At 39.4% G+C, this 21,141-nt stretch overlaps 1 protein-coding gene across 3 annotated transcripts in view; it reads right to left on the reverse strand.

Moving 5' to 3' along the window:
* The window catches only part of rptor (regulatory associated protein of MTOR, complex 1), a 153,898-nt gene extending 135,439 nt beyond the window's left edge, over positions 1 to 18,459 (reverse strand). For 2 of the 3 annotated variants that reach the window (XM_046402687.1, XM_046402678.1), the window contains exons 1-2: positions 17,968 to 18,456; positions 15,905 to 16,079 (exon numbers count right to left, since the gene is read on the reverse strand). In XM_046402687.1, the coding sequence (XP_046258643.1) occupies positions 15,905 to 16,072 (168 nt within the window). In that variant the 5' untranslated portion in view covers positions 16,073 to 16,079; positions 17,968 to 18,456. Of the gene's footprint in view, positions 1 to 15,904; positions 16,080 to 17,967 lie in introns of all 3 variants that reach the window. The other variant, XM_046402669.1, reaches the window with a different exon arrangement.
* Positions 18,460 to 21,141: the final 2,682 nt, after the last annotated feature.

Below are 21,141 nucleotides of genomic sequence, written 5' to 3' on the forward strand. Positions count from 1 at the left end.
AGTCACAATTTACTAGTTCTGATTATAACCATATAATATCTATATGTGAAAATACATATATAATAATAATAATACTGTGTAATTAATCCAGCACCTCTTATTTCCATTTATTTTGTACCATTTTGTCAAAGTAGTTGGTGGTAATGTGTCATAATGGTGGTTTCTATAAAAAAGAAGAAGTAAACGATGCAGTAACTAGCTAGCTGTTACTAGCACAGTGTGTGGCTCAAAATTATGTCGAAGGAGATTTTCCATATTATATATTTCATATATATCAAACAAATTGTGAATTCTTTTGGTCAGAATAGCTGGGTAGTGAAAATCAGCTGTAGCTGAAACCACTGATCAACTTAGCTAACGTAGGCAGCAGGAGTATCTTTATGACTCCAGCAAAACTACACCAGAATGCCAGAATGCGTATTAATACTTGGAAACATTAATTTTTGAAAATTAAAGATTCTTTAAAGATGAGAGAGCCAACCATCAAAAATTCATAACTAAAACTATTATTTAAAGTAAAGTATTAGAGCGCCGGCGTTTTGCAAGGATCTGCGAATTTAATATTATTTTTCATGACTTTTTTTGAGTAAGTATGGAATGATCCTTTATTTAATGTGCTAAACATGTTAAAGGACAATTACTCCATAACTCTCTCATCTTTGGCCCTGATATTGGCCAACGACACAGTAGGACAAATCTTTGTTGATGGTACTGCTTGACCCGAGCTGACCAGTCACTGTTTCATCATCGTGTCACTTTGTGACTCAAAGCCTGATACAGTTTACTCTGGGACAGATGGTGCTTCAACTTCACCAGGCTCTGCATGTCCTCTTGGCTCCAATTAGCCGTAGGTCAGCTACATGCTGAGCTCCCAACAGGGCTCATTTCTTTCTTTCTGTTCCTTGGTTACAGCTTCACTGAAATCAGGTCAAGTCAAGAAATCTGGACCTTTTTTAAAGGCTCCAGATGACAATTTTAATTGCTTTAACAGTAATAAAATATTATTTTGACAAGTTTCTGTAAGAGAGAAAGAAAGAGAGAGCCACCAAAACAACAACATGGCTTTCTAGCAGATGCATTCAGAAATTAAACTGTACCACAGCAACTGTATACAACCCCCCCACACACACACAAACACGATAGCTTGTCCAAGTACAATGTGGTCATGCAGGTCAATGCACCATTGCAAGTGACCTTTTGCAGGTAGTTTTAGATACCGTGTCAGTGTGTAATGTAGATCTACAGAGCACATGTTGTACGTATACAGTGGGTTACATGACAACCCATGGCCGATCAGGGTTAGGAGGGCTGTTGTTGTGAAGGTAATTAAGGTGCCCTGAGCATTTCCCACTGACAGAGTAAAAGGTCAGTGTGCTAGCGGGACAAGGTTCAACTTGGACATGCAGACGCACCTTATCACTTCATATATTTTTACCTGACCGCTTTGCCCTTTTCCTGCCTCTATGATGTATGTCCTGATGAATGGACACTGATACACAAGTTTGCTGCTTGGCTGCATGACTACATGCACAGAATACCTGGTTACTGTGAAAAACCAAGTCGACAGCTCTATGACTGAGCCTTACAGTAGTGTGATATTCCTGAACAAGACTAAGAAACTACAGTCATGCTGGCAGGTCTGTAAGGTGACACAGCAGTGCTTTGAGCAAATCTGAAAATATTAGGAACACAATTCCCTCCTCTCTGACTGGCTGGATGACATTTAATAAGTCTCAAAACCCATACCCCTGTTCTAATGTTAGGTGTGTTACTATGATATGCTTATGCTATACTTGTTATTGTATGTAGCTGCTGTGGTCATCCTCCTCTCTGGTTGTGCTGCTGCAGATCCTCATATCATCTCAGGATGTTCCTCTGCAACACTCAGTATTTATAACTGTCTTTATAAACAAGTTTCAGTCCAAGCTCCTCCTATCCTATACTTATCCTATACTTGCTCCAGCCTCAAGAAACTTCAGACAGACAGGCAGACAGACTTATGAACTGTCAAGACTTCTTGATTACAAACTGAATAAGTCTGACTCTGGACAGTAGAGCAAGGACAAAGAGGTTGAAAAATGAGAAAAGTTAGATTGACACAGTGTGTGAGAGGTTATATTATTCACTGTTCCAATGCTTACTTTTACTCGATTTTCTGTACTTCTCTATTATCCGTTTTTAGATTTGCCTCAATTATATTTACATTTGGGTAAAGCGGCAACTGAATTTGTCAGGCATTTTCAAGACATGAACGACATGGAGAACATTGCACAAATTTGTCAAAAAAACCTTCCCTTCAATGACAATGATACTGTAATCTGTCAAGTTGTAGGATGCTTTTTCCTTCCCAAATGGAGTAGATGTTGAAATAATAGAACTGCAAAGTGAGACTGAAATGTAAGCCAGGGCAAAGAACTCTCCTTCTGTGCACTGAAGGTCAAAGCCTACTTTGACTCCAATTTGGCTTTTTCACTGATGAAAATAATCCCAACAACATAGGACCAGCCTGCCTGACAAGCACCTTACTGGCAATGTGAGTCTTGCTGTCTTTAACTATGAGCCCATCAATAGAGCACTGCCTGTTTGGGTGCAGTCACAAAAATCACACTGTCTCTGGAGAGGTTTTTCAAAGATAAGAGAAGTGAATAATGTGTCTAGACCCTCAATGCTTGTTTATATTCCTATTGTTGTCATGTGGCATATGAGGCAGTGTGAAGATTTATGCACGTCTTTGCTTATTTAAAATAACATTACATTCCATGTATTTCAGTTAGTCAGGTTTTAATATCTGTGTTCACAGCTGTTTCTGAGGTCAGTTCACACTGTGCCTTGATAAAGTGTACAATACTCGTATTCATGTTGAATTGGGTGGATATCTAGAGGGGGAATAATGAAACCAGTCAGGTACAACTCAAAACACACACCAGCAAGTCGAGCAAGCAAGTAACCTGGACCAGTGAGCAATTTAAAGATGTCTTATGATCATACAAGTCATTTAACTTTCACATTAAGACAGACATAAGGCAGAGGACGCTTTAAGCGCACATTTGTGAATGTATACTGGTATCTTTAAACTCAGTGAAAGCTCAAGTGTCATTTCATGAACATTAGAAAGAAGCTGAAAAAAACAAAAAACAAAACCTGGCCTCCCCAGTCGCCAGATCTAAAACTCAGCGAGGTTTCATGGGACGTACCGCCAACATTCTTTCTTCCTTCAGGCTTCAAAGACTTGGAGGCTTTCCTTCAAGAATGATCTAATCTTCCCTGACACACCACTCAGGACCTCAGTGACAGAAGATTAAATGAAGACTCAAGCTGTTTGGGAGGCAAAGTGGGGCCCTACTGCTGATAAAATAATTGAGTATATCTTTATTTATGCTATGAGGCATTTCTCATTATCTTGTCCAAACTTGCTCATTTCATTCTTTAAATAACAATATGACGCACTTGGATCCCCTGTTGACAGAAAGAACACCTTACTGCAAGTTGTTTGATTGCACTTTTAAAAAGCCAAAAGAGAGAGATTTGACTGCTAATATGCATATATGTTCGCCTGTTCTCTGTAAGCTCTGCAGGGGCCGCAAAATATCTGCACCAATATCTTGGGAAAATACATTTATATTGCTGAAAGAGAAACAAGAAAGGCACAGACTCAACTGGGAGGAACCAGGGCAGGATTGCCCTTTAAAATACAACAGCTGAAATGACAGGACACTTTAGAGACGTATTAATGCAAAGTCCAGAGAGAGAAAAGATCTGACTGTCATGGCAGGTAAAATGTCAAAGAAAACTGTTGACTCTCTGGAGAAGACGATAAGCTATCATTTCATTTTCTTAAGTCAACAAGGACTAATATTTTTTTTTACCTCAAATACACAAAAGCTACCGAATTTAGTACTCAACTGAGAAGGAAAAAACTTGTCACCTGTGCACAAGAGACTACACTCCTTGGCGCTGATCATGACTGCAATTAAGTGGCTCAAAAAGGCGAGATAATTAACATCCAAATATAAACAACCCTGATGAAATTATTTGTTTTCCATCCAGTATGCAACGCAGACAATTTATAATACATTTGACATTCATTTACATGAGAATAATACAGAGGAAGGGGGGACAGTATTTTTCCGTTCCAGCTCATCATTGCGGTGCAACGCGGCGTTCGAGTGTGACAGCACACAGATGTGGTCCACATTATTCTCACTGATATATCTGCTTGTTTATTCCACATATCACTCCACACACAGACAGAAAACAAAAACAAGCAGTTCATTTATCAGCCTGGTTTGAATACAATTGGCTGACTATGAGGGAAAACGCTGGTGAAACCAATGAGCAGAAAATCACAGTCTGGCTTGGAGGAAACAGTCTGACTTTAAACCTTGTTCATATAGCTGTGGAGTTGCCATTAGAGCTCCCCTCCAGTCAAATGTGTTTTTCTTCTTCCTCCTACAGTTGAATGTTTGAGTTTCACTGTGTACAATGATATATGTGCAGAGTCACACATGCTAAGGCTGTTTTCACATTCATTGCCGAAAGTCTAAATGTTCCTTTTGCTCAGTGAAAATCTGATTTTAAGAGAGCCTACAAGTGTGATTTGGGACATTACAAATTGTTTAGAAGCCAATCCCCATCCAATATTCAGCATACACAAGTGTGATGGATGCATTTTGAATTTCTCTCCATACAAGTATAAGCTCCATGACAATTGAGTTGTTGTTGTTGCAAACAATGTGGTTGTCAATGCAGGTTCTCAGTAATCCCGGTCATGGTAGTTGAAGTGCTAGAAGCGAAGGCAACCAGGTATGCTTAGGTTGTTGAAGACGTTTCACTCTCATCTGTAAGACTTCTGCAGTTCTGAAATTGAAGGGGAAAATCCAGCTATTTAACCTCTAGTGGGGATGTCATCTTGGGTGTTGGTCTTGAGGGTCATTGACGCTTCGTGCCATCATGTGAGTCGTTAGGGTCACATGAGAGATGGTGCAAATCGGGGATAAACCGGATCTCAAAGCTGCACTACAGGCGGCTGAAAGTTGTTGTCATAAGCAACCACCTCTGTTCAATGATGGATGTTCTATCCAGATACAGATGGCCTCTTTCACATGTCTCTCAAACCAATCAATCTTCTCTGTCCAAAATGTGAACATTGGAGTCCTCAAAGGTGTGTCCCTTATCCTTGAGATGCAGATACACAGCCGAGTCTTGTCCTGATGAGCTCCCCCATGTAAAGGTCTGAGCACTACACTTGTCTGTAGGTGTTTTGTCTTTGGGATGGACCAGTCTTTGTCTGCGGGTATTGCTGGGTTTGAAGTGTGTTGAGATGTTGTGCTCTGAGAAAATCCTTCTGAGTTTCTCAGACAACCCCGTCACATAGGAACAACTTTTTTCCGTCTATTCTGTTGAAGTGGTTGAAGTTTGGTGTTGTTTTCTAGTTGTTTCGACAAAGGCCCAATTTGGATAGCCACACATTTTAACGCTTCGCTGATGTGTGTGCGTTCCATCTTTCTCCCCTCTTCCTTTGAAGAAACACTCCCCCACACTGGCGTAGGGTCCTGATGTTCCAATGGGTGGTGAGAGTCAAAAAGCAGGTACTGGTCTGTGTTCGTGGGTTTCCGGTAGACCTCAGTGTTCAAGTTTCCATTGTCCTCAGTGAGCACCATACAGAACAGGAATGGTAATTTATTTCCCTTGGGAACCTCCCTGGTGAATTTAATGTAATGGCCCACAGAGTTGATGTGTTCAGTGAAGGCCTCTGCTTCTTGGGATTTGATTTGTGATAGCTATTTGTTAAATAGATGGATTTCTCCTTCAATTTCAGAAGAACTTTTTTGGATGAGAGGTGAAACGTCTTCAACAACCTAAAGATATCTGGCTGCCTTCGCTTCCAGTAATTCAACAAACAATGTGGTTGAACCCCCCTCCATCCAAGTAAAGCTTTAATTCCTTCTTCCAAACCAGCACGATCAATAATTAACTTTCTCACTCAAATTAAGACTGTGATTATACTTAAGGTACATTGACTTTTACCTAATACACATCCAAACGCTAATATTTCATCACACAGTTAACATGTTTTACATTCTTCTGACAACTTTTTCAAACCTTCAAACTTTTGAACTTCCTGCGAGTCACGTCTTGCAACTTCTCAGTAACTAATCAGCACACATTTCCACAAATCACCAGTCAACAACCTTGGAATGTGAACAGTGGCAACAATAACACTGCAGTACAAAATCTGTTGGTTAAATGCTTTGAGTTTTGGATCATTGGAAAACAGTACATTTATCAAAATTAGGCTGCAGGAACTTTTGTTGGTTATTTTTTCACTATGTTTGACAACTTTTGATCAATAAAAAATAAAAACGGATAAATTAACAATTAAATGATTATTACACAGATACAGTAAGACAGGAAGCAACAAAAGAAAGAAAGTTAAAGACAGTAATAAGATGAAAGAGTGAAAGCTGAGCGGGGTAGAAGGAAAGCAGGGATAGCAAAGCGAGGGTTCCCACTGTGAGCCAAGCACCTTTTAACCCATAACAAGTGGCTATTTATCAAAGCCTGTTAATTTGACTGTTAGCACTAATCTGAGGCGCAAGGCTAAACAAAATTAGATTTTAAAACAGGTTTGCTGGACCTCATGGATTTCCAATAATCAACTAATCTGTGTGAGGAGGAGGACGAGAGTAGAGGAAGAGAGAGAGAGAGAAAACAGAGCATCAGAGGAGTGAAGGAGTACTGTGTTCACTTTGTTTTTTCCACAAATGCTGATGCCGTGCTGTGGTAAAAAGTGATACAAATCAAGAGAGAATATTTAAGATATGAGAGAAAGAGTGAAGGAGACAGAAGGTGATTAATTGTAAGTCTGTTGTTCATGTGAGCTACTGTGCGTTTCCTTCTCTTTGGGACCATGCATATAACTGGTTGCTGTCCTCCCCTCATTAATAACTGCACAGGACTCCAGGGGACTTCCCAGCCTTTTCCCTCTGCGCCCTTTTAAGACACCCTTACAGCCCGCAGTAACACTGTCCATGCCGATCAGTGGCTCCTGATTATTCAATTTGTTAGGCACGCAGCAAATGAAGGTTATTAGAATGATGGAGAGCATTGATCTCCTCCAGGCTGGCAGCAACAGGTCATCTATTGGTCGCTTTAGCTCAAAGTCTGGAGAAGATCTACAAGTCTTTTGGACATGATATGAAAAATGTTATATTTTTGTTTAGCAGCAGGAGTTTAATTGACAATTGAAACAAATGGCAACACCCAAAGTCAGGGCTGAAAGTCTGCCCTATCATGTCTATCATAGCCTCCCCCTGGCTGCATCATACTGTCTCCACATTTGTTCTCCGAGAATTCGATGTGTCTCTATTTTGTATCTTTTGAACATGTACAATGAATGGTATAAACAGGGATACTTTCAGGTAATCCTTCCTGTCAAAGGTATTTATAGAGCTGTCCCCAAAGTAACAGAAATGGTTGCGTGAAAAATGAAAAAAAAGCTCAAATCCTGCCGAATTCAATCTATTTAAAGTCAGAAAAATGGCCGCACAAAGCCTCCCATCATGCCAAAAGCTTTAAAAAGCTGTTAGACGATCAGAAAGGGACTTTATCTTGAACATACTATACATTGAGACCTTTGGCCGTATGGGTGTTTGTAGATGAAAGAAAAAAGAAAAAACCTGCATGCAGTTCCCACAAGAAGCATAGATGCATATGTGTGTGACACAGTGCAGACATACTGTACTGTATACTTATACTATTGTCTGTCTACACAAGCATTTTAACCTTTACAAGAAGGGGCAACAACTTTTCCATCAGCCCTCTACACATTTCTCACACACTCGTACACATTAAAATACAGAGAAGGATCTCGTCTACAAAATCTTTGTAAGTGTACTGACGTTTAAGATGCTCTCAAATGACTTATTACCAAACGTCTGTGTCATTAGCTGTGCCATCAAAAAAAACTAAAGGAGGCCTCAGTTAGGACATTGTACCCAGTCTACGCTGACACAGATAATAAAAGCGTATTAATTGTCATACAGGCCGCTTGACTATAATGAAAGTTCATTTCAGGCTTCCTACAAGCCAGAAAAAACTTAATTTTTTTTACATGATGTTCACTTACAAAGTATCCTCATCCACTACAAGACAGAGAGTGTACATTAATCTTCATTCCCAGAAAAAAGGATCAGCATTATCCCTCCAGTAATGCCGATGATACAAAGAGGAAGTGAAAGATGATCTAAAATGAGACCGAGAGAGTCATTTCCATGTAGCTAATAGCCTCAATATAGCCATACTTTATTTCTGAGGCTACAAGAAAATTCTCTGAAATCCAAAACCCCCACAGGTCCAGAAAAACATGTCAGAAGAAAAGGAACACATTGAGCCTCGTCTTTACACGCAGAGAGGTCAGGTTAATGAAAGGGTCACAACTACGTCTTTCTTCGGTATGTGGCTCAAGGACACTTCAGCAGGGTAGGCGCTCACTAACGAGTGGTCTGGAATGTAATCATTTCTAGTAAACAATAAAACGGAAATACATGTTGTTTTCATGGCTCTGTGGCCTTAAGTCTATAGGCTGCCTAATGAACATGTACATTGATTGTAAACTAATGATGTAGATGATAAAGCCGCACAGACCACCTGTCTCATTTCCACATTAATACGATGAGCCTGGATATTGATGACTTATTGATTTCATTACTCCTAAATCGAAAACCCCAGCAGGCAACGCATGTGTGGAAACTAGCAGGGTGCGAGAGTGATTTAAATGAGTGTGTGTGTGTGTGTGTGTGTGTCCACAGTGGCTCGAGTAACAGGTCATCTGGCAAATATCACAAGCCACAGTGGCTCACTCTGACTGCAAAAATCAAGCATGATGTCTACTCTAGATTCAGTTTTTAAAAATATAGTTAAAGTCCCAGTTCTTCAAAAGTTAAAGAACAAAACTAGACTGCCTCGAGTCATTTGTGTTTGAACCATTCAATGTCCATGACGAAAGGCACACTGAAGACAAATGACCTGATGTGCTCAATTTTAAAATCTCATGGAAGAACGTTGTTGTACAAACACCTGCAGGCTATTTTCACACTGCTACAAACACTCACACACATTCTGCTGTGACAAAGTGTTTCAACAACAACGTGCTGTCTCTGTGTTAATTACAACTGTGGCATCAGCACGGTGGTTGAGAGAGCTCAACGCGCTGCAACTTAAGAAAACACATGCAAATGGACGAAACACAGGAAAATTAAGAAAAAATTTTCATCAATTTGACAACGTATGTGCAGCACTTAAGAGACAAGCCGCACACAAACATAACACAACCACATTTTAATTTGCCAGGCCTCCGTAGAGTACCATGGAGGTCACCACGGAGAACCGTAGCTCAAGTAAAGTCTTGTGGTGCTTGCGTGTCTGATGGTGAGAAATAAAGGTATGATGTACTCCATTATAACATACCCCACTGCCAATAAGAATGCACACCAAGCAGCTACAACACTAAAGTTTTTAAAAAATTTGAAGTGCAACAACAAGCGTGGTTGTTTCGTCTCTCTCTCAGGCTTTGTGGACACAGTGTGGAGTTTTTGTAATTAGTGGGATTTGTTTCAGGTGTGTCAGTTGTTCAGTATATTGTATAGATTTGCTTTTGTCATCTAATGAGCAGTAATGGACGACAGGTTCATCATATTTTTGATCATTTTTTGTTTTACTGGCTACAAATATAAGTAGAAGTAAGGAAGCACCTGTCCAGAGAAAGCACACTAATAAGAAATCTGGGTCAAATGTCTACAGGCCACGATCTCTGCTTCACATTAAATGCTTTACACCGAACCAGAAGGAGGCTTTTATTTTGAAGGATCTAAAGGAAACAACATGTGTTGTGTGTCACAGAGTAAACAAAGCTCTGCCTGCGTTGCTACTCTTCAATAAAACAGGACATATAAAGAAGATGTGCACATATTTGGTCAGTTTTAAATATTGCAGAGAGAACAACAAAAACAGTTATAGTGGTTTGAAGAGCTATAGAAACTATTTGCTGTTTTATTTTCTACTTGTAACCTGATATGCCTCTGTGTCACATCAAGGTGAAAAACTTTTACTTTGTGCTGTGCTGTAGGCACATCACGCCAGCATGAGTTGAGTAAATGCAGTTCTTCACAGATTAGCTCAGCATCACGATCTCCGAGTAAACACACACAATCAGGACGGCTTTTGAACATCTTAGATTTTATCACAGTTGGTTAGATCTTCAATGAGCAATGAGTTCATCATGAGATATGCACACATATTATAAAAAGGTATATGTGACTTAAAAAGCAAAAGAGAAAAGTTGTTCATTTTCGCAATCAGTTTAGTGTCTAACATGTTTTAGCATGTTTAGTTATTGTTTTGTGAGATTGATTCAAAGTGTTTTTTCTGCATGTTCTTTGCTTGAAGGTGAAATGTGCCTCCCCGTGATGACTGCTGAGTCTTAGGAGAGTTAATTAAGCATGAATCTATTTATTATAGAAAATATTAATTAGCCTGCTCTCAGGTCTTAACAGGAGTCTTAATTAAAGGCAGGAGCACTGGAGCAGTCAGTATGTTAGTATGTGCTGCTGCAGGAGCCTCATTACAGTGACCATGACAAAGTTCTGAATAGATCGAAGCCATTGCAAATATAACAAATTATGTAAACTTAATCACAGCGGGTTTTTTTATGTTAAAAACATGGTGTCCAAAAATGTCCCGTGTAGTATAGTATAGTATGTAGTATAAACTCTCCTACTGTACGTCCTGCTGCCTGTGGCTCATATTCACATTATTCTACTGTGCAACCTCCACTGACCTCCTGCATGTCCCCCTGTCAGCGTTAGACTAGCAAGGGTTGGACATAAAGTTTGCATCACACCACTCTGACGTCATACAGCTTACAGCTCCACAGGGGATTGTGAGGCATAATAACTCAGGAGACAACGACTTCTGTGTTTAGGTCAACTTACATCTAGCTTTGAGGCAGTTTATCTGCTCATCAAAGTAATATTTAAACCCCAGGGGCTCGATACATAATATTGTGTACATTCACAATTTAAAAACTGTGTGCACTCACTGAAGACAGGGATATGCACACATCCTTTTTGGTCAGTTTCATTAAGTTGAAATCACCGCAAACCTGATTTTGTTTTCCCGGCGCCAGTTCCCAACAAACACATTCTGACACAACACAGTAGGAGAAGTGCAGGTGTAAAAACCTAAATAAATGATGCTGCCTAAGTATCAGGGTGTTGGGTGTGGGGTGTGTTGGGTGTGTTGTGCACACTGGCTCACAAGGCTGCAAGGCTGCAAGGCTGTCTGGAACATTTGAATAGAGCAGAGCCCCTGTGTCAACACCATGTGGAGACCATACAGTACAATGGAAACACTCAGAGGCTCAAACAACCCAACTGATCTGTCTATAGTTATGATGCATTATGCAGGAATCTATAATACATACCAGATATGGGATTTATGGAACCTTCTGACTTTGTCACAATCTACAATGTCCGTTTTTTTAGCATGATACCTTACAAGCAAGTGTACCATCCATGGATCAATAATGGTCAAAACCTGTCCTGCAATCAGTTGTCTTATCAGGTCGGGGTTCATGTTTGCCACCAGCATACAAGTGTCATGTTCAGTGTGAGAATGAAAATGCATTTAATGTAATGTAAAATTACCACAATCGTAATCCCACTGACTCAGCCTCTATCAAGATGACTGCTTTAATTTCACGCTGTAGGCCTGACAGCCCCACAATGAAACTGTGATACTTAGAGACACACACCTCTGACTTAGTTACTTTTACTGAAGATAACATTACTGTAAAAGAGAACATTCCATGCCTTCTTGATAGCTTTCTAATACATTACTTGGTATTTTATTATTCCTTAAATGAGGACCCTGTCACCCACAGTGAGCCCTGACCTTGGACTCCACTGTTCAACACTGACAGCTTTTCATACAGTATATGTGAAATCTGTTATCATGGTTCCAACTGGCAGATGCAGTAAATGTACTCTCAGCCACACTGTATAGACTGGGACACATCAACAGCTGTGACCCAACTGCAAACACACACACACACAACTGAATAGCTGCTACTGGCCCAACAGGGAAATAAACACATTTTGACCAATGAGCTTTGTAATTGCATAGCCCTCTCTCCTCCAATACAACTCTCTCAGTGTGTGTATGTGTGTGCGAATGTCTCAAAGAGCAAGACCCCTGATTTCCCACAGTGCAGAACATCATTTACAGCCCACTCGTAAGCCTCACAGTGCACACTTCTCTCACCAGGCTTAACTGTTGGCATACCAGCTCGCTCGATATCCTAACAGCGAAAGATGCTGTCTATCATCTTAAATCAACCAAAGCAATTACAGGCCAAGTGCTGTCTGAGATCACCCATGAACAACTGAAAAGAAAATGTGCAACCGCAGAATAACATTCTGGGCACTATTTTTGTGACAGCCATCTTAACTGTGCCCAGTACACCAAAATATTACCATCTGGTATTTTCCTGATGTTGAAATTTGTGATTCGTGGCATTTTGGTGAACAGTGCAGAGAGCATGGTGCACAGACAGGAGGAGAGGTGTAAACAGGTGGGAGGTTAAGAGCAGGTTCAGAGCTGTGAGAACAGTAACGTGACCGGCTGGGAGTGTATAAATCACCACTAGGGCTGCAACTATATTATTGATTAACCTACTGATTATTTTCACAATTAGTTGCTTAGTTTATAAAACACCAATTCTCCAGAGCCCATCTTCAGATTGTTTCTTTTGTCCAACCGACAGTGGAAAACCCAAAGACTCTTAACTTCCTATCATAAACATAAACAGACAACTAAAAGCAGCAAATCCTTACACATAAGAAACTGGAACAAGCAAATGGTTGATGTTTCTTGCTTGAAAAATAAACAAATCACTGATTATTAGTACAGCTGGTGATTAATTTTCTTTTGATCAACTAATCAGTTAATTGATTCACTGACTGACTGTGTGGCTGTTTTCACCACACCCTCTAGTCTTCCACTTAAGCCAGCCACCAAATACCTACCACTTTGTACTAGCATGATACCATCTGATTATTACATCTGATTATATATTTTTTTTTAAAAATCACTTTTCAGAGTACTCTTGAAAAAAAATGAGTTCTTATTTTGCAATGACTGACATCTTAAAAAATTAACTGAACCCCAGGCAGGGACAGAGTTACATTCAAGGCCAAATCCTAGCTATAAAAATCACAAAAAGCTACTGTTAGAGCCCAGAAATGTGAAAGAACACATTCTTCTTACAAGTGTACAAATGAGGGTATATGGCCTGAAAATGCCCTGAGCATAGAAAAATGTTGACAGTTGAGTTAGCATGACACTCTGCCAGGGCTTCCTATTTCAGCCAGCTCCTATTACATCTTTTAAATCAACAGCAGAGTCACATGTAGTGATGCCTTCTCATTCAACATTACTCTGAAGCTTGACACCTTAGTGGGAACCATGTGGCCTAACATCAGCAACATGTAACACATGTCACATTCACTTTGAGTGAATTTCTATGGCTGGTGCAGAGTATGTCAGGGTTATGTATGACAAAGTTTGCCATCATTATAACAGCAGTGCTCTGTGGCAAGAAGGCGCTGAAAGAATCAGGTTGGTAGGCCTACAGTGGATCAAATGGCAGCTTTATGAGAGTTGAACTACACTGTCGCCACTCATGAGGGAAAGCTCTGAGGTTCCCCTATCAAAGCATAGTGCGGGTAGCCTCCAGCAGAATAAAATGAATTGGCACCATAATAAAGACAAGGGTAGCCAATGGCTTGCTGCTGTGTCCTGCTGTTTAAATACGGATGTCCTCTCACCGTAGCACTGGTGCTTTTGATTTCTCTTTTTAATGGATTGAAATTTTGTGAATTGGCATTGTGGGATGACCCCAGCATCGCCTTTTGACTTCACACACCAATCACAGCTATGTATTAACTTGAACAAGCCCAAAACATGACATCCAAAAGCCACAAAGACACTTTTAAGTATGAAGTTATTGTTAATGCAATTCCTTAAAAAATATGCTTCTTGCCAAGAGTAGTACTTTGACAAGATTGATCTCACTTTCATATGCATATGGTAATTATGAAGCTACAGCCAGCAGCAGGTTAGCTTAGCTTAGACTGAAGACGGGGGGGAGCCAAGCTTGGCTCTGCCCAAAGACACCAGAGATATAATGTGTTAATTAGTAAGTTTTCGAAGTTCGGGCAGGCGGATTTTTGTTTTTGATGAAAGAGCCAGCCTAGCTGTTTCCCATCTAAATGCTAAGCTAATCTAGCATCAATCTTTACCCCTGACATCTTGCAAGAAAGCAAACAAGCACAAAGTTTAGTCTTGGCCCAACACACTTTTCCACTGAAGTAAATTAATTGTATTTTATTTTTATTTTTATTATTATTGAATTTTCCAACTGATTTTTTTTTTTTTGGCATCTGTTAATAGAGTCTTATAGTATATGTTGATAAGGCTATTTTTTAAAAAAAGAAATTTCTAAAAAAGACCAAAACCAACTTAATATTTTCTGCTTTATCCCAGTTTAGCTGATTTTCCCACTAAAGCCCATTAATTCCTACTAGTGGTGTCACAGTTCTCCTACGTTACAATTCAATTTGACTTTCATTTTAAGGTCACGATTCAATTAACATTTAATTTGATTCAAACAAATTTTTTCAACGCTGATGGCGATGCCATTGTTAGACTATCAAGTCTTAGTTTGTTTAGAGATCATTTGTATACAGACTACTGTCATTTATATTTTCAAATTTCAAATTCTTCAAAAAGATTACATGATATCAAGTGTATGCAAAACCACCATAGTTTTAGAATGTACCACACTAAGGCCAAATGGTCAATTTTAAGTAATTTATTTGAAATGTAATAACAATATTTCACCAATCAACTGGGGACAAACTGTTAAAGACAAGAACAAAAAAGGCACTTTTCAACAACGGTTGTAGTTTCTTCACCTGCAAATACACGACCAGGATTAAAAATTCGTATCCGGGTGGCTTATTTTTTGTGTGTTCATGCCACAAGTGCTGTTGCTAAAGTTTCTTCAGACGCGCACAAGAAAAGAAAGCCAGAGAGCTGCCAATCTTTGCTTTTGATTTCAATAATTGAATATGAATGTTCATTTTGATTGATTTTTGAAATAGAATTGAAATCGTGACACCACTAATTCCTACTCAAGATGTAAATATTTGTCAGAAATAGTTTCATTTATAACAGAGGCTCAGTAATTTCCAAAACCAGCCAGGCACTGGAGTTTTCAGCAAACGTTATTTAAACCAGGAGAAACAGTCAATTACTGTTACTGTTTTCACTGGCGGTACACATTTGGTGTGCTAACGATTATTTACAGTAACAGGACGTTATATGTGAGATCAACTCAAACTAAACAACAGTTAACATGTTCATAAGGACACAAAAGAAGTATCAGGCTGTGGCCACGCAGGCAACACTTAGTAACAGGACCAATTCATTGTTGGTTTTGGTCTTTTCATGGGATTTGCTAACCATAACAAAGATATAGGATATCACCAAGTTTATACTAAAAATAAAGGACAATATCTTTGTCACTCAGATGGTATTTAAAGGATATCTGGATAATAAATTATTATCATGATTATTAACTGTCCCAGACTTCCTATTTTATTATTGCACCTATGTAAACTATCACGGTCCACTCAGTGGTATTTGAAAATATAGCCATTGCATAACTCTGCATGGTACAGCTCTACAGGAGAAAGAGAACATAATAACTCCAACCACAGCTCAGCACAGGGAGCATGTGCGAACTGCTGAATTATTCCAGACAGATGAGCAGAAAAATTACCCTGTCCTTCATCCTCCAGCTCTGTGCTAAGGCCTTGGAGCCCTCAATCTTTTCTGAGTGCCGTTTCTTCATGAAGGCCAGGGGAAGCTTCCAGTCATTCATGTCGGCCTCCTCTTCCTCTGCGAGGCCCACGGCTGGCGAATGAAGCAAGTCCGAGTCCATTTTCATGAGGGCCCTGCAGGTGAGAGCTCGTTAGTAAAACAGATTTGATTTGCTGTTGCTGTGTGGTCATGAAGGAAAACTAACACTAAAAACATTATTATTTAACTGACTTTATTCACAATAACAAAAAAATGTTAATGTATTTATCACTATTTAATTAGTGTATAAAAATATCTTAAATGAAAAATTTTCAGGTTGGCTGATACTTGTCTTATACTTAGGCTGTGATCTATGAAAAAAATAAACATTTTTATTCATGAAAATAAACAGCAAACCATAGTAGGCCAATACAAGCCTGACAGAATATTTCTTGCAGCCGTTAAAGACACAGAATAATTAGGTGCTTCAGTAAGATAGTTAAGGAAACTTAAACGTGACCACTGCATTTGCAGGAATATTTTAATCTGATACTTGTAATTTCATTCATCAAGTAGCACAATATTAACAATATAATACAGTCATTTACAGGTGTTCATCGGCTCTCTGTAGCCTACTCATTTATCTATCAAAGCCCAAAATGAGAGAGCTCAATACTGTTCTGACATAATTTGTGATATTAGCTTTAAGATTTTGTGAGGGCCCAAGAATTTAATAGAAGTTTCCACCTTACTATTTTCAAAAAAAAAATTCCGTAACACAAACTGGGAAAAATTCTGAATTCTGGATGAGCCGACATGGAAGTACCTGTTGCTTCTGAGTGGGAGATTATCTCCCTTTTAATTATCCCCACTGAGATAAAGATAATTCATCAGTGACAGGAATATACAGTCCACTGTGAGAGTTTCCCAAATGGGCTGGTGGGTCAAAAAATAATAAATTAAAGTGTAAAATCCCAACATCTACACAACTGAGAATGTGTATCTCACCTCAGTGCTGTTTTTGGCACAGTAGCAAAATGTACTGATTATGTTTGGACAATGTTTAATATTTCAAAACTCTGGCAAAATGGTTGTGTAGAGAGACATTTCTGATCCTCAAAGATATCAAAAAAAGTATGCGTCACATTGGCACTAGTGTGAAAAAGATACAAGGCCTTCCACAACATATGATTTAACTTCTAAAGGGACTTCTTGTGCAGTTGTAATTCATCCTCCGTGAAAGGTGAGCATTGCTTCCACAGAGTTCCTTCAAGGACATGTGCCAGATTAAGTTTGCAGACTTTTTGGTTTTGTTATTAAAGTCATGCCAGTAATGCAAAGAAAAGACACCAGTGGGCATATGTTGTAGAATGTTTTGAATTCAATATTTTTTGGGGGCGTTAACAATCCTGACACCTAAAAGTCTGCTGAGTTTTCCAGTGTGTGGCGTTAAGACAACAGAGTTGTCTTAGTTCACAGGATGTTATGAGTCATGTTTAATGCACAGCTGCGTTATCTCCTAAACCACAACAACAACTGAAACCAAACAGACTCACACATCTGGATTCATTCTACACTGAACTTTAAGACTAACAGACAAACTGCCTCACTCCACAGCGTAGCATCCAAGTTGTTAGCACACTTTTACTGAGGGCACTGAGGTTGATGTCATGAAGGGGATCAAGCTGGCCACATGAACGCTGCTCGAGCCACAGATGATGAGCTACTTGGATTATGAAATCACGTCAATATGGCCTGTTTGTGTTGAACTTAACTCCACAGCCGGAGCTCTGTGCTAGCGAGCACCTGGCAGGACAGTTAGCAAATAAACCAGTCTGCTAGCTAAGTGCTAGCTGAACTGGCGCGGCTAATTTGACAGCCATCGTTGTCAGCCGTCAAACTGCACGAGAAGCTAGTACTATTCGAAGCTTTCTTTTCCCCATGTTGTTTGCGAAACAGCATGAGCAGAAAGATAAAGGAGACAGAGCAGATGTGCAGAAATGGCGCTAGTGGTCGCAGCGAAGCGTGCAGATGTGTGCAGACCTTGGTGCGGTGGGATTATCAACCCGGGCTGAGGAACCTCTCCGTCTCCGGACGATGACAGATACTGTCGCACAAACAATCCTGGTCAGAAAATTGTAGGGCAACGTCCACAGCCTGTATAGTATGTCAAACCCGTCAAATCCAAGTTGGACGGGTACGTGTTTGCAAGGGAATCTGCGGCTCCTCTCCCCACGGCTCTTCGCTATGGGAAGGGGCTGGAGACGAGGCCCATCTTCACACGGACAGTCTGCCACAGCCACACGAAGCGCCGGCTACACTTATCGATGACTTAAGTCGTATGGTCCTCTCCTGCAAACCAGCGACCCTGGTAGCTGATTTGGTGCGATGTTTTTCGTGGAAATCACACACAATCCCGACAATCTCTCCGAGGAGGCACTTTTTCAGCACTTCTGCAAGGGCGCAGCCATCTTGGGTTGGACCCAGAATGCACTGTTGGGGCGGCGAGGGTGTCATGAAACGTCACCGCTGGCTTTTCTGTTGCACAGCAAAATATAAACACACACTTACTCTACACGAAACTAAAGAACCATGTTTTAAATGTTTAATTAACCGAGGCCTGCTAATGTTTTATGCAACTCTGCGCACTAACATGGTTGTCAACTGTATTTATATATATATAGAGAGAGATATATATAGAGATATATATCTATATATATAGATATATAGAGATTGAACCAGAACTCATCCTCTAACAATCATAATATTGCGTTTGTTGTTGGCTAACTTTCTTCACAAATGTCGGTTTAAAACGCCATCTTTGCCATTTCCTTTAAGACTTACATGAACACAGTGGGCCAAGTACAAAGCCAAACACGTGAGGACTGTTCTGTCGATCAGCGTTGGATGTTAAGCCACCCTTATTTCATTAATTCCATTTGTTTAAACTCAAGTCTTTTCCCAGTCAACAGCACTGCAGTGACTCATCTGTGTGTTTGTATTTCCTCTTGTATCATCACAACACCTCGCAAAATGGACACATGAAACACCTGTCATACTAATTCTGTGCAACAGTACTACTGCTTTGAGGTTATGGTGTCACGTTTCTGTTAACAGTATGTACATAGCTAACATAGCTGAATCAACACTTTTCTGGCCATCTCTAAAAACAATCTAGTATTGGAAGCTTTGCAAAAATTTTAATGCATGGATGTTATTTGATTATTTTACATGTAATTTGTGAGCTCAAACAAAAGAATGAGTGAGAAACTCTGAGTATACCTTTGTCAGAGAGTGAGCTCAATATCAGAACAATTTGGAAAAAAAAGAACCTTTTTTTCTTTTTTTATTTTAGGAAGCGCATTAGGAAACTGGGAAGAGGGGGTTTCTATTTTTTTTTTTTTTTTTTTAGTGCACTTAATGTCAAAGCCCAGGTATGGGCTGAGTAACACCATAAAACAAATTCTTTTGTTTGATAACCACCTATTACGAAAGAGATTTTTCTTTGCTAAATACCATGCTATGTAACAACATATTTGTTTTGATCTCACTCTAACTTTAATTTTATTCACTTAAACAAAATTTGAACATTCCCTTAGCATTCGCAAATTAGCTAGTAGTAAAAACTAAACTGATAACTGATCTTATCATCTGAGTCACTGATGTACATTAGCCTTTATATATGTATATATGTGTGTTTATGTATTCTAAGAAATAGTAATGTAAGAAGAGTAGGTCAATATTTATTTATTACCATTTTAGTCTGTCATTAGCTTTAATCTGGGTGGAATTGAATAGAACTGAAGTCGAACTGAATAGCTTCACATTTTAATTCAGCACTTGGGTAAAGAAATCTGAGGTTATTTACACAATGTTTTTACAAGAATAAATGTAAGCAATGTCGAAGTGCTGTCCTAATGAAGATGTGCATGACCACACTGCTCCGCGTGATGTGATAACCCCCGGCCTGTTCATCTGAAAGCTGTTTATATCAAATGATAGCAGAGGGATCATATATTTCTCTACTTTCAGTCTACTTCTCAAGGCTGTAGCCATGGAGTCAACAAATGCACTGGGCAACACTGCTTGGACAAACCACACACAATAATGCAGTATACTGTAATACAAGAAACAGTAGTGCTAATAAGGGCTAATATGATTCTGACTATGTTTACTAATGACTATTATTTACTAATTATTTATATTTATATCAATACATATTACAATTATTGTCTTGCTTCTTTGAGCTTCTGTGTCTTTCTTTTTAGCTATTAAATGCTCCATTATGTGGTTTTGTAGTTTAGTTTATTAACATGCCAGTAAACTAAACCTCTAAATTATGATGATGTTGTCATCAGAAATACTAGTCATAGCCGTTTCAAGGACAAGTGTACATTTAAAACAAAACAATAATACAAATGGAAGATGTTTAAATTAATGTTGAATTGTGTTATTGTTTTCACTGTTTTCAGTTATTGTTTAACAATATGGTGATGTTTGCTATGTACAGCCTTGCTTTTCTCAGCACCTGTATCAAGTGTATGTATTCTTTGTCCTCAACATCCTTTCCTGTCAGACTTCACACTCATTTCTCAAACAGCAGGAGCTAAAGGTTTGTTTTTGAAGGACGAGTCACATAGAGTTGTTCCATCTGTCCCAGAGAAATCTAACACCAGCCTGCATGTACTCACTCAGTTGGTCGTGACATTACTAAGAGCCATTTAATTGGTAGAGTACATTAAAGATGTTTGCCAGTTTGTTCTTCATCAACAAAGAGATAAGGCCTTAATGACTTAAATCAAGCACAACACAGTCTGTTTTGGGCACAGAGGACATTGCTGCGATGAGATGACTAACAGCTTTCTTTGGGCTGTCAGCTCATCAGAAAACATGAAAATGCTGCACCAGATGGATGGAGCATGAAAATATCCCTCTCAGTGCATTTGCCAGCGCAGCAATCATCTCTGCGGCCTCTTGGCTAGCCATACTAACAGTGTAGGAGCAATCTGGTGTGTAAGAAACTCATAGTTGCATCTGACCAAATTTGGTCCTCTCGCCTCCCAGTCCCACTGGCTACTGTAGGGGGGAAACCAATCCAATCTCCTAAGTGTGATAGAGGTTGGGACCCTGGGATAGCTGATACCTAAGAGAGGAAGAACAAGAAAACGAAGATTAGTCTACTTTTTTTTTCTTGTCATCCACCCTTCCATCGTGGAG

The sequence above is a fragment of the Scatophagus argus genome, chromosome 2, assembly GCF_020382885.2.
Source record: "Scatophagus argus isolate fScaArg1 chromosome 2, fScaArg1.pri, whole genome shotgun sequence".
NCBI classification, from domain to species: Eukaryota; Metazoa; Chordata; class Actinopteri; family Scatophagidae; genus Scatophagus; species Scatophagus argus.